This window comes from Varanus komodoensis, unplaced genomic scaffold (genome assembly GCF_004798865.1).
Source record: "Varanus komodoensis strain SLA01 unplaced genomic scaffold, ASM479886v1 scaffold55, whole genome shotgun sequence".
In the NCBI taxonomy this organism is placed as follows: Eukaryota; Metazoa; Chordata; class Lepidosauria; order Squamata; family Varanidae; genus Varanus; species Varanus komodoensis.
In genome coordinates this window covers 3,115,953-3,129,194 of record NW_025336157.1, presented here as the reverse complement: position 1 = coordinate 3,129,194, position 13,242 = coordinate 3,115,953, and the positions used below count along the sequence as shown (strand labels likewise).

The window sequence follows — 13,242 nt, the reverse complement described above, 5'->3', positions numbered from 1 at the left end:
TTTACAGTGCCCGATGTGTATTTTCTCTTTTTTAGAGTGCCTGCTTGAGATTTTTAAAAAGGGGGATGTTGCAAGTACCAGCTGAAGGGCGACAACTTTGCTGCACTCCCCCCAGCCCTTATGGGACAGGTAGCAATGCAACGGGTAAAGCCCCCTGGTTGAATTTTTGCCTCTCAGGTAGACTCCCAGGTAAGCCTGAGCCACGCCCCACTCTTTGTTGCCTAGCCACAACGCGGCGGCCCCCCTCCTTTTTTCCAAGGGCCTAGAACCACTCGAGTGTCTTCGTTGCTAAGCAACAGAGCCACGCCTCCGGCCGGGACGTCCACGAAAGGATGCGTTTTTTGCTCGGAGCTGCGTCGTTTGACCTGGGGGCGGGGCAAGGAAGGGGCGGGGCGGCGAGCCTCCGAAGCGTCGTGCGTCTGACGCGTCGCGCCGAGAGAGTACGTGGCAGTGACGTCAGCGGGCCGCCTTCTCTGTGGCTTGTTTGGACGTTCGGCCCGGGCCGGTTTTCGGAGCTGAGGAGTCAGGCGGCGCCGGGAGCCGTGTTCGGGTCCGCGAGGCCGGTGAGTCCGCGGCTTGGCGCGCCCCGCCCTCCGGGTCCTTCGCGGTGTGCCTTCGTAAGAGGTCCCCCTTGCCCAGTGGCTCCCCCTCCCGCGCCGAAGAGTTCCCCCCTCCCCCCGCGCGTGTGTCTCCCTAAAAGAGCTCCTCCTCTCGCAGCCCCGTCCCCCGTCCCCCACACCCAGCCGGCCTCCCACAAGTTGCTGGGGCTGGGGGTGAGATATATAGGCCAACGCGACAGGATGGGGAGTGAGCAGGTCGGGAAAACCGCCTCCGAGTCTTGCCTCTCCGTCTTTCTCTGCAGTCCACAAGCCCCGGGCTAGTGGCCCAAGCTCTTTCTCCTCTCCCTCTTGGTGTCCTCCCAAAAGGGCCCCCCCCCCCGCACCCCATACACACACGGCAAACAGTTCAGGTGCCTGAGCGCCCTGGGGGAAGGACCGGACGTGAAAGCGGGAGATAAATACAGCATTTTTCACCTTCCTTCTGGTGACTCACCTGAAAAGTTTCCAACTATTTCGTGAGAGTACCCTTTGCCTGCCCCGCTTCCCAGGTGTCTCCCTACAAAAGCGGTCTCTCCTCTGCAGACCATTTTAATGCAAACATCGGCTCCCATCTCTTCCAGCAGCAGGGGCCTCCCTATGCGGGGGAGACCAAGTGTGTGAGAGAGTCCATCTCTCAAGCTCTTTCTTTCATTGGTGCTGAGGAATAGGAAGAAGGCGAGTGGGGCCGGAATGTGGTCTGAGGGCACATGATATGCTGATTTTTCCTAAGCTCAGCAAGTCTGAGTTTGGTTTGTGCCTGGCTGGGAGACAGCCTGAGAACTCCACAAACCCCACACTGAGTTTTGTGTTGGGCATCCATGGCAGAACAATTGTCTGGCTTTCTTTGGATTTAGATTCTTGTGAAGATGATTATTTATATAAAATAATTGATTACGTTATGCAGTCCACAGAACTTAAGACTGTACTTTAAAGTTCAGGGTTTATGGGGGAGATGGCAAAGACTGAAAAGGAATGAAAGGTAATTGCATAGGAAGAACTCAATGTTCGTGTATGTTTCTGTTGGAAATGAGGAGTTGAACGACCAGACCATGGTGCCAACAATTAGCTGGGCTGAGAACCTGGTTTTCTGGATTGTAGCCCAGTCTTGGAGGATCACTAGACATTAAATAGGCAAGACAAGGCTTGGGTCCAGATGGCCAGTCTATGTAGGGTTACCTGTAGGAGCATAAGAGCTTTTTTTGCTGGTTCAGATAAGGAAGGTTGGTTCACCTTCCTCCCAGCAGAGGCTTCAGCAGATGAACTTCCCTTCCTGGGAGCTTTGAAAGTACGGAAAAAAGCATCTGGGCAGCGTTCTAAGGAGAGCCCTGCTCACTTGCACCCAGATCCATCTCGTGTTTTTGCAGCTTGCAACTAGTTGCCTCTAAGAGGGTTGTCAATACAGCAGCCTTCTCCAATCTGCCCCCTGCCTCTGCTGGTTTGGATGACCCTGTTCATAACCACTGTTGGCCATTCTTTCAAGCTGACAGCGTCGTCGTCCCAAAAATCGGGAGGTTCTGGGCTGGAGAAGGCTGAACAAGAGCAGGTCATGTACTGTATCGTTTTGGTTTCGGTTTGACCCTCCAGTATCAGAGCACACGGTGTGCCTATTTAGTTGTATGTTTTTCCCAAAACATCTGGACAGGAGCAGTTCGGGGAAACCCGAAAGAGCACGACCATAACAGCTCTTGTGTTTTGGTTTTGGTTTCATTACACGTCTGGTCCTGGTATCAGAATATGCAGAAACACAGCCTGCAGCTTTCCCTTGCATTGCAAGGGATCCGTCCGGTTTCTTGCGAGGGAGATCTGGGGAACCACCTGTTGGAGGTGGGAGGGGGATCTTTCCCTCCTGCTCCCCCCCCAAAGCACGCACTTTCACTGCATCTTGAGGGAAGGTGCGTCACCCCTCTAGCTCCAAGCAGGAGATGGTGACAGGTGGCTAGTTGGTGCTCAGCAGCAGAGGCTTTTAAGCACTTCTTGATTTATTTTAAGCCTTTCCACCCTGCTTGTCAGCTGCCAACTTTCCAGAGTGGTGTAGGAAAGGACAATGAGGTGGTCGTTAAAGGGGTAGGCTCAACAAGAAGGGTGGTGGTGATCGCTGTCTGCTGTTTCTTCCTCGCCCGTTGGTCCTTTTCACCTGCGTTTCACTGGAAAAGGTTCCAATTCCCAGCCGTTTCCCAGTCCTGCCAGACAAGTGTTCTTTGTAGGTTGCTTGACTGGCTGGGCTGTTGGTTCTGATAGCCTCTGTGAGTGGAAGGGGGGCCAGTCTCTGTGGGAAGTGTGAGCAGGACTGTTTGGGGTAGCAGAAACTGCCACCTGAAATTTGGAGCTGGGAAAGGCCCCTCAGTTGCACTGAATTTCTGGGGCCTTCTAAAACCCCATCCATCTATACAGGGGCCTTATACTCTACCCCCAGAGTTGGGTCTGCATTCCCATGTGCCCTTTAGCTGAGAGTAAGCTCCTCTGGAAACAGTGGGGTTTGCCTCCAAGTAGACAGGCACCGTAGGGCAGGGAACAGGGTGTTGGCAGCCACAAAGTCGGTTTCCAAAGAGAGGCAACGGCCAATGAGTGCCGTTAGGTGCCCTGGCAGCTCACCTTTGCATTCTTCAGACCCGGGAAGCTGACGCAAGCCTCTTCCACACTGTCAGGAAGTTGCTGGGAGGAAGTGCAGAGCCAGGGCCCTGATGCCGTAAGAAGACAGGCAGGCTGCTGGGTGGTACAGCGCATTCACGGTCTACTCCCGTGGTCTTTTCCTCAGCTCCTCGTAGAGCACGTTTGGGGTGCCGATGCTTTCAGGACCCCGGGTACCCCGGCTTTTTATGCTCCCATCCCAGGAAAGAGATGGTGGCGGCTGCTGGGCTCTCAAAGAAAAGCAGAAATGATTTCCTGCGTGCATCCTGCGCAGAGCAAGCACATGCTCATGAGATTGTCCCTGGAGACTCAGTCCATTGCTTTTGATTGTAGTTTATCGGAAGGATTGACTGTACCTACCCAGGTCCTGAGGCCCTCTTCCGGGGTCCTTCTCCATGGAGCCCCTTCCACAGGAAGTGAGGCAGGTGCTACCAGGAAGAGGGCCTTTTTGGTCGTGGCACCCTAGTTGTATAATGAGCTCCCCAAAGAGGTGCGGCTGGCACCTAGTTTGTATTCTGTTTGACACCAGTGGTCTGTTTATTTTCCTAGCGTTTTAACAGTCTAGCTTTTAAACTTAAATATTCCATGTACTCTGTCCCGCTGCTATGCCTCTGTGTCAAAAAACAGCAACAGCAAGTGCTGCTACCGTTTTCTTCTTTTAAATTAGTGTGTGTGTGTGTGTGTTTAACTTTGTTTAATTTTAATTATTGTTAACCATTCAGAGAACCTTGGCTTGGAATACATAAATAACAGTTTTGGCGATGTTTTGAGAGTCTGATCGCTGTGATCATGGGGGAGGAATTCATGTCGTCTCTTTTCTGCTCCCTCCCTTTCAGCAACTGGGTGAAGTGACTTGTTTCGGGCAGTGCCTGGGTGGAGCAGAGAGATGAAGGCAGGGACGGATGTCTAAATGGTGTGTGCTGGACAGCAATGACAGGGCCATCTGAACTCCCATTTTAGTTGGCACAGTGTCATTGGGGACAATAACAGAAACGCTTTCGAGACTGGAATGATCTGAAAGAAGGAAAAGGATTCGTGGGGGGTAAGATGCGGCTGAGCGGGTGGCATCAGCATCACTGGCACTCTTCTCTTCGCTGAAGCACCAGGTTATGAGCCTCCATGAATACGAGGAAACGCCACGGCTCTAGAAACACTGACCAAGGTGTTTACCTGGGACCCTCCCAGACGCAGGTTCTGCCCCCTCTCACCGCCGCCGCCTCTGCAGCCCCTGTTGCGCCTCCTCCGCCCCAGTGGGACACCATGTCGTGTCAAGACCGCACCCAGGAGTTCCTCTCCGCCTGCAAGTCCTTGCAAAGCAGACAGGTGAGTGCTGCTCAGGTGAGCTTGGTGCGCCCCGGGATTTCCTCTTCTGTGCCTCCCTGGACCTGGCCTGAAGGGATTTACAGCTGCTGAAAAGCAAGCCACAGAAACGGGCAGAAAGAGGCCACCGTGCAGCAGGTCCAAGCACTGTTAACTGAGCGGCCAACCGAGTGGTGCTGTTAACTCCACAGGTGCTATTAATGTGCACAGATTTTGAGCAGCCCTATTCCAGGGAAGGGTGAAACAGGACCAGTGGGTAGTGGCAGAGAGAAGGAGTTTAGTCCTTTCCCCCATCAAACAGTTTCCCAGGGTGAGCCCACCTCTTTAAGCTGCCTCAAGAGGAGAATCTCCAGTTGGCTTGGTGGGAGCTTTCCTGTCCTCCTAGCTGGAGGACAGGAACTGAAGGTTGGTTAGAGCTCGGCCTAGTGTAGGAAAACTGGAATTCTGTCAAATCCCTGAAGATATACTGGGCCCGTCCAAAGAGAGTGCCTGTCTTTTTTTCTTTTCTGGTCATGCTTGGTATCAGTTGTCACAGCAAGTGGTGTTTCTCTGTCTTGTCGTCTTCAGAATGGGGTTCAGATGAACAAGCCAGCCTTGAACGCGGTGCGGCAAAGAAGCGAATTCACAGTCATGGCCAAGTGAGTGAACCGGCCCGCTTATTCTCCAGGGACGTCCCGGCACGGTGCGGAAGGGACCTCAGAGGATATGATGCTGGAAGGGGAACCTGTTTTGTTTTTTCCTGACTGCCCTGGGCCCCCCACTGGGCAGGGTTCAGACCTCATTGTGGTGAAGGTGGCAGGTTCCTAGCAAACTGACAGACCGGTGGAGCATGTGAAGAGTGTCGAGGCTTTCTTTGCATGGAAGGAAATGCAGCAGACTGTGGAACAGGGGTGTTGAGCCTCTTTCTGCCCGAGGGCCAAACTTGGTTTGGGAGAAATTCTTGGCACCCTGTTGCAGGCCTGGGTAGGATCGAGGGCAAATGCCACGGGGCCATAAAACCAAAAGTGGATCCAGCTATTCCAGCTAAAAGCTCTTGTTTCCAGGAGCTAATTCTTAGGAGAGACATTCCAGTCTTTGGGGTTTTGGGGGAGCAGGACGGCTCCACGAAAACCAGCAAACTCTTGAAATGGTGCTGGTGGTGATGGCTGATTCTCTCTGGGTTTCAGGCGGATTGGGAAGGACCTCAGCAACACGTTTGCCAAGCTAGAGAAGCTAACGATCCGTGAGTATCCGTGCTTGGAGGATGCCGAAGAAAAGAGGGAAATCTCCTGGAGTCGGGCAGGGGTCAGCGGAGATTCGATTTCCCGGCTTTGCCTTGGCCTCGTTGGCCAGATGTTGGGATGGGGGAATGGGGTTTGTGGTGCACAGAGGGACAACTTGGGTCCAAGTCACCCATCAGCCCTGGCCTGCGGGGCTGGGTGGGGGGTCTTGGGACTCGAAGTCCCACCTGGAAGCAGTCTTGCCGTCTGATATACCGGCGGTCTGCGGATGCTGTGTTTAGGCCAGGGTCGGGCAGGTTTGTAGAAAGAGGCTGGGATTATTTATTTATTTGGAATTCTTATATGCCGCCCCATTCGCATTATGAGCAGAGATGGTGTTGGGGTACTTAGGATGGGCTTAAAGACAGGCTGGGGCCTAAAGATTTTGACTTCCCGCCTCTTCAGTGGCCAAGCGGAAATCTCTCTTTGACGACAAGGCAGTGGAGATCGAAGAACTAACCTACATCATCAAGCAGGTGAGAGCTGGTGGGCAGTACTGGACCCCTCCTGTGAAAGGTGGGGGTACCCAGCTCCCAAGGGGGGGCTTTTTTGTGGTGGCTCCCTGGTTGTGGGATGCCCTGCCCTGGCCCTTTCATTGTGATCTCTCCAACCCCAGGTACAGAACAGGCATTTGAGCCCCTCGGTTTCTGGTGGTTGAATCCATTCTCATATTTTTAAAACTCCAAACTGCTCTTGTTCATTCCTTGGTTGCATAATTCAGTTCTAAACTTTTAAAGGTTTCATACTGCAATTTATCGTGTTACATTTTAGTGTTCTAACCATCACAAATGGCCCAGAGGGTGTTGGCAAGTGGGCGGCATAGAAATGCCATTAATGCCTCCTTGCTTTTCCTTCACCTGCTCTTCTGTTTCCTCCTCGATGTACCAAGAGCAGGTTCAAGGCTGAGCACTGTGCACAGATTGGGCAAGATGGCGGAAGCTCCTGCAGCTGCTCTGGCTCGCTCTCTCTCCCACTGCCTCCATGCTCTCTCAAACAGACAAATTCCGGCTCCAATGCCTCATGCCACCCTCCTCAGGCTATTCATTTCTCCCAACAGGATATCAACAGTTTAAACAAACAAATCGCACAACTGCAGGAGTTTGTCAGGGCCAAAGGCAGCCAGAGTGGAAAACATGTCCAGACTCACTCGAACACGGTGGTGGTCTCACTGCAGGTCAGGCCTGAAAAAGTGGGCTGGGGGCGCAGCCACAGCAAGGGTGTGGGGGGCAAGGCGTGGTGAATTTCCAAGCCAGAGGGGATGGTGAGCTTGGGAAAGCAGCCGTCGAATAAACAAAACCAGGCAAAGGTGCCTAATTTATACAGGCTCCAGCATGCAGTGTTTTCCAAGTGCAGAATTTTGTGATATATCCATTCGGGGCACAAAGTCCACATCTCCCTGTACATACTCCCCAGAGAGGTCCACCTGGCGCCGTCGTTATTTTTCGATGCCAGGCTAAGACCTTTTTATTTAAACAATATTTTAACCATTTTTAACATCATCCATAGGTTTTTACTTTATTGTATGTAAGCCGTCCCAAGGCTCATGCGACTGGGACGGCATACAAAAATTCTAGATAGATAGTCTTTGCACTGGAGACACGGATCCTCTTCCTGCCTGAGGGCCGAATTCCGTTTCGGAGAATTGCCTGGGGAGCCGCATTCCAGCCACTGGCTGGGCAAAAGAGATGAGGCTGAAAGCATCAGCCAGTTTGAGTTTAAAGTTCTTGCTCCAATTAACAAAATATCAGGGGAGAGTGTTTCAGGAGGGAAGAACGAGCCGCATCCAACCTGGGAAGTCACCGGTTGTGGGGGGCATTGCCAAGGGGAGGGATGAGGCCGAACTGGGGGTCCCCAGCCTGGGGTGCCACACCCTTCCTGTATGTGGAACATCCTACTTCTCCCGACACTCAGATATTTATCATGCAAGGGCGGCTTTGGAAGGGCGGGAATGTGGGGGCCTGTCCTCTGTCTTTCGGCTTCCTAACTCCTCCCCTTTCCGTTCCAGTCCAAGCTGGCATCCATGTCCAATGACTTCAAGTCGGTCCTGGAAGTGCGGACAGAAGTAAGTCCCTGAGAAGCCTCTGCTCCAAAATTTTGCCATGGGGAACTTCCGGATGAGCTCGGAAGGCCCTCCTTTTTTACTCCCCCCGGATATCAGTAAGGCAGCTTGGAGCTGCAGCTCGGATCAAAAGGACAACAGGCAGAGACTAGCTGAATTCTGATTTGTCTCACGTTGCTGATTTTACTTGTTTCAAAAAGTGCACTGTACGCTCCTTGGAAATGCAGCGCAGCAGTTTTCATCACTCTTCTGTCCTGCCTTTTCTTCCTCTTGTGAGGAAGACAAGGTGGCTTAGAGGGTTCTCCTCCTCTCCATTTTATCCTTACAACAGCCTTGTGAGGTAGGCCAGGTGGAGAGTCAGGGACTAATCCAAAGTCGTCATGCAGGGACTAAGAGCTGGATTTCCCGAGTCCTGGTCCAACACTTTAATCCCATTGACTTTCAATGCACTGCTATAAACATGCACGACACCTAAACCAAAGTTCATTTGTAACGATAAGCTATGCACGGAACATCATAACAGCAGGCTTCCTAAGGGTGTAAAGGCCAAGACAAAGGAATTCATTTTCAGCACATGCCTAAACTGCAGCAGAGTTGGCCGTGTTTGCCATTTGAGAGATGTGGAGTTTAAAACGCATCAACCCCCCTGCTGAATCAACTTGACTTAAAATTTCCAGGAGAAAAACTTGTAAAGATTGCATTGCCTTATGGCAAGGGTCTGTGTCTTCCAGCTGTTTTAGGCTACATTTCCCATAGTCCCCGACCCTTGCCCATGCTGACTGGGGAGTTGCCACCCAAAACTTCCCAAGGGCACCAGGTCGCCTGCTGCCGCCCTGTTGGCCCAGAATTGCCAATAATGTGAGGAAGCGGCAGTAATCTTCATTTAAAGTCCTTTTGTCCCATTTCCCAGGCAAAGCAGTCTCCCAGAATGGCTTACGACTGCTAGAAGAACAGAGTCTCTCCCCCACAGGCTTATCATCTAAATTTTAAATCCCTTTTGAATTCTGAGAAGACACAGCACACAAGGAAATAGGGCTGGGGAGGGGAGAGGAAGAAAACGAAGCAGGCTTTCAGCAGGGCTGGTGGAAGAGCCTTGCCTCCTCTCTCATTCCTCACGGGCACTGGCAGTTCAACCGGATGTCCCCGTCAGCTCCCTCACTTACTCCTGTGTGTTGCATTGATGGATGGATGGTCTGGGAGGGCAAGGAGAACACCGGGGCCCTCATGGACAACCGCCTGTACCTTCCGTGCGGAGAGGCCTACCTTGCCCATTGAGGCCTGTGGCCTGGGTGCCTGGCCCTGCTCCCTCAAGCTTCCTTCCCCGCTTCCCTTCCGCAGAACCTGAAGCAGCAGAAAAGCCGGCGAGAGCAATTCTCCCGCACCCCAGTGTCTGCCTTGCCTCTGTCTGCCAGCAAACTGGGTGAGTTGGAGCCCAGGGGAGGAACGGGCGGCATCGCGTCCTTCCGCCCTGCCTAGAATGCGAACAGGGCAGGAAGCGGGAGGCAGCCTGTCGTCTCTGACCAGTTGGCTCGACCCTACAGGCGGCTCGGCTATGCTTCAGGATGAGCCCCGGCCCTCGGGAGATGTGGCCATCGACATGGACAGCCGGACCAGCCAGCAGTTGCAGCTCATCAATGAGCAGGTGCCTCAGGGTGGGGTTGGCTGGGGCCGTGGGCACTTCTGCCGGAAACTGGGAGGGGCAGAGCTGGGAGACCAGGCTGGCTTCGCTTCGGGGCTGCGCTTCAGCTCCTCGTCCCCGGGCTGTGGGCTAAGGAAGGGCTGAGCCAGCAGGCCACGTGGCTCCGCCGTGCAGGAGACCCTCCCGGTTCCCCCAACCCATCCGGCCAGTGGGAGCGCCTTAGCTTGCGGGAGGACTCGCCCACTCGTGCCTGGCTGGCTGGCTGGCTCTGCATTGTCGGGACAGGCGCGGCGAAGCCGAGGTGTGGGGGCCGAGTCCAGGCTCCTTGGGGTCCCAGTCAGGTTCTCTGGGGTTCCTCAGATGTCCTGCCCCCTGCCCTGCCCTGCCCTCTCGCCCCCACCTCCCCGGCTGCTGTGCAGGGGGGCCCCCCCCCCCCCATTCAAAAAGGTGGACACCTCTTTCTCGAGGCTTCATTATGGACCACGGTGGGCTCCAAGTTGAAATTTATTCATCACATTTTTATATTCCCCAATAGCTGTCTGTGTGTGTGTGTGTTTTCTTGTTTCCATTTTTGCCCTGCCCTGGTTTCCTTTGGTCCCCCTCCAACCTCCAGAGTTCCCCCCCCCCTACGAACAAGTCAGTTGCCCTTTTCTTTTCACAGGATTCATACATCCAAAGCCGGGCAGACACGATGCAGAACATTGAGTCCACCATAGTGGAACTGGGCTCCATATTCCAGCAACTAGCACACATGGTGAAAGAGCAGGAAGAGACCATCCGGAGGTGGGAGCAGCTGGGGCTTCTGCAGGGGAACTGCAGTAGTCGGGGCCTTGGTTCGACCCACCGGCTCCTCTGCTCTGGTCCTGGGGCAGGGACTTTCTTTCAGCCCCAGAGGCCAGGTTTTCTTGCAGTGAAACTTGCTGGGCTGGGGCACGGGATGTGGGGGGGGGGGAATCCCAAATGCAAAATGGGTGGAGCTGAGACTCATTTATTTATTTCATGTTTATGCTGCCCGGTAGCCAAAGGCTCTTTGGGTCATTTGTTGTTGTTCAGTGGCAAAGTCATGTCCCACTCTGCGACCCCACGGACTACACTCCTCCAGGCCTTCCTGTCCTCCGCCATCCCCTGGAGTCCACCCACCCCACACCCACCTCCCCAGGGACCCCATCCAGCCACCTCACCCTCTGTGGTTCCCTTCTCCTTTTGCCTTCAGTCGTTCCCAGCATCAGGGTCTCCTCCAGCGAGTCCGTCCTTCTCATTAAGTGGCCAAAGTATTTGAGCTTCAGCTTAAGGATCGGTCCTTCTGGAGAACAGTCAGGGTTGATTTTTTTTTTTAGGATTGACTGCTTTGATCTCTTTGCCGTCCAAGGGACTCTCAGGAGTCTTCCCCAGCACCACAATTCCAAAGCACCAATTCTGATATTGATATAGAATAAGACCTTCCTTATGCACGATTGGATAAGGCAGCTGGCCTGGCATGCCTAACCAAAACCATGCCGGGAGGGTAGAAGGAGCCGGGAGCTCCTCCGCTGGGCCTCACCTGTCCTTTCTCCTGCCATCCCCACAGAATCGACGCCAACGTGGAAGATGCCCAGCTCAATGTCGAGGGCGCGCACACGGAGATCCTGAAGTACTTCCAGTCCGTCACCTCCAACCGGTGGCTGATGGTCAAGATCTTCCTCATCCTCATTGTCTTCTTCATCATCTTCGTGGTGTTTCTGGCCTGATGGGGAGCTGCCTCCAGCGCCAGCCCCCTTCTGTCCCCCTCCTCCTTCCTCGGAGCCGCAGCGGGCCCCGGACTGTTCTGCCCTCTTGCAGCTGGCACGGACAGGAGTCCCCCGCCGTGTGCCCGGCGCCTGAGGGACCCGTCCGCCCGCGTGGTGACTTTTGCGGCGGCTCACGGCCTGGAGCGGGGGTGGGCCCCACCCTGACCAGAGTGCAATAGCATTTGGACGATGCTGTGAAGGGCTTTGCCCCAATGCCCCCTCCCCAACTGGGACGCGACCCAGGGCGGGTGTAGCAGGACCAGGATCTCGCATCTCTTTCCCTACTCCCTGTATGGGCCCATCTTCTGGGACTCGAATCTGTTAGCCCCTGCAGTCGTCGTCTGTTTTTAGAAGTATACCAACAGCATCTTGCAGTCTCCCTTTTGCACCATGTTAGGGAAGGAGCTGCATCCCTGGGATTCTGCGGCCGCCCTGCCCTGCCCTGCGCCTTTCGCCACTTCCAGAGGGCTGTGTAGATCCTCTCCCTGCCGCCTCCAGCAACTAATAGCATATTTAAGTCCCTTTCTTGCGACGCTGGGGATCGGCAGCTCCTCCGTTCATGGCAAGCCGGCAGAGCGGCTCTTCGAGTCCGTCCGGCTTCCACATTTTTCTTTTCCCCTTCCCCTAGAAGGAACCCGCTGACTCTCGGCCAGAGTCCCTTCGTGGCCTCGCCATCCTGCCTGGTATGGGAGGGGGCTGAGATGACTGGGCCTTCTGGCGGCCGCTGGGCCCTGAAAACACACTCCGCCTCCTGCGTGCCGCGGACTCGCTCTGCAGGGCAGGCGTTTTGACCTCCGGCTGCCTTGGCCTGCAGCTTGCATGATCCCCATCCTTAGCTAGGGCTGACGGGAGTTGTGGGCCATTGCCAACCCCTCCAGAGCCGCCTCTTGCTCTCAAGCTTTCAAAAGTTCCCTTCCCCACACCATCCCCAAAGAGGAAAAGGTCTTTTTGCTGCCCCTTCGTGCAATACACTCACTAATGGTCCAGCTCTCATCTCCCCCACAATTGCCCTCTTCCTTTTTCTTAATAGCCTGTGCTGAGGCTGTTTCAACCTTCCTGACCTGCTTATGGTGGCTGAGTCATGACTTCTCTTCCTGTCCAGAATCCTCCTCCCCCTCCTCCTCTTCCTCTGGGTAGCGGGATTCTACTTCTCCCGTTGCGATGGCCTTAACATTCCACGATTGGCACCCCTTTCTACTCTGCCAGTGTGTTCCCTTTCCCACGAGATGGAATCTTGGGGCAAGGTGAGGGGTGGGCTGCCCATCATCCAGCCTCCACAGGTGGCGATGTACCTAACCTCCGGTTTGAATGGGTGCAGCACCGGCTCTGGCCTGTGCTTTAAAAGCTATTAAAGGAAAGGAAAAAAAAAAAAACAAGCTTAAGACTCTGACTTTTAGAAAAACGGCTTTTAAATTGTGTTAGCACATTTCGGTGCCACAGAGGACTCCCGGAGTGGCTTAAGTACAATCGATAAAAACAAGTCAGTCCCTGCTCACAGACTTGTGATCTCAAGAGGGACAAGCGTTGAAGGGAAAGGGGTGGGAGGCATCTTACTGGAATGGCCCGGCTGTGTGTTTTATTCCCCTCTGCTGCAGTGGGCTGGACTGGCTGCCTCCCACATCCTGTCCAGGATCAGACCCATTTAACTGAGTTCAATTAAACTTGGTTCTGCATAGCAAAGAGTGGCTTCCTCCAACAGATGGAAAGTCAACCTTTTCAGCTAGATTTTCATCCCATCCTCCAGGCATACAGTGCAATACCCTTTAGAATAGTGGCTTTAGCATGAGGCGCACAGGCCAATCGCCGGGCCTGCTCTACTTCAGGGCACCTTTGCAAATTACCTTTTGGAAACTTGCTTTAAAAAAAAGTTCATCTCTTCGTTTGTGCTGATGCTTTCTTGCCTGCACCTTGGGGGAGGGGGGCATGCACACCATACGCTTAAGTGAACAGGTGCTTTTGCAGAAACTGCATT

At 54.0% G+C, this 13,242-nt stretch overlaps 1 protein-coding gene across 2 annotated transcripts; it reads left to right on the top strand.

Moving 5' to 3' along the window:
• The first annotated feature begins 424 nt into the window (after window positions 1–424).
• On the top strand, window positions 425–12,145 carry STX5 (syntaxin 5). 2 transcript variants are annotated; one of them, XM_044448752.1, is made up of 11 exons: window positions 425–563; window positions 4,328–4,550; window positions 5,115–5,185; window positions 5,714–5,769; window positions 6,212–6,282; window positions 6,864–6,980; window positions 7,812–7,868; window positions 9,204–9,285; window positions 9,407–9,507; window positions 10,166–10,287; window positions 11,072–12,145. In XM_044448752.1, the coding sequence occupies exons 2-11, from the start codon at window positions 4,347–4,349 to the stop codon at window positions 11,229–11,231; spliced, it is 1,041 nt and encodes a 346-aa protein (XP_044304687.1). In that variant the 5' UTR covers window positions 425–563; window positions 4,328–4,346; the 3' UTR covers window positions 11,232–12,145. The 2 variants fall into 2 exon arrangements, with proteins under 2 accessions (XP_044304687.1, XP_044304686.1); XM_044448751.1 differs by having other exon boundaries at window positions 436–563; window positions 4,064–4,550.
• The last annotated feature ends 1,097 nt before the right edge of the window (window positions 12,146–13,242 follow it).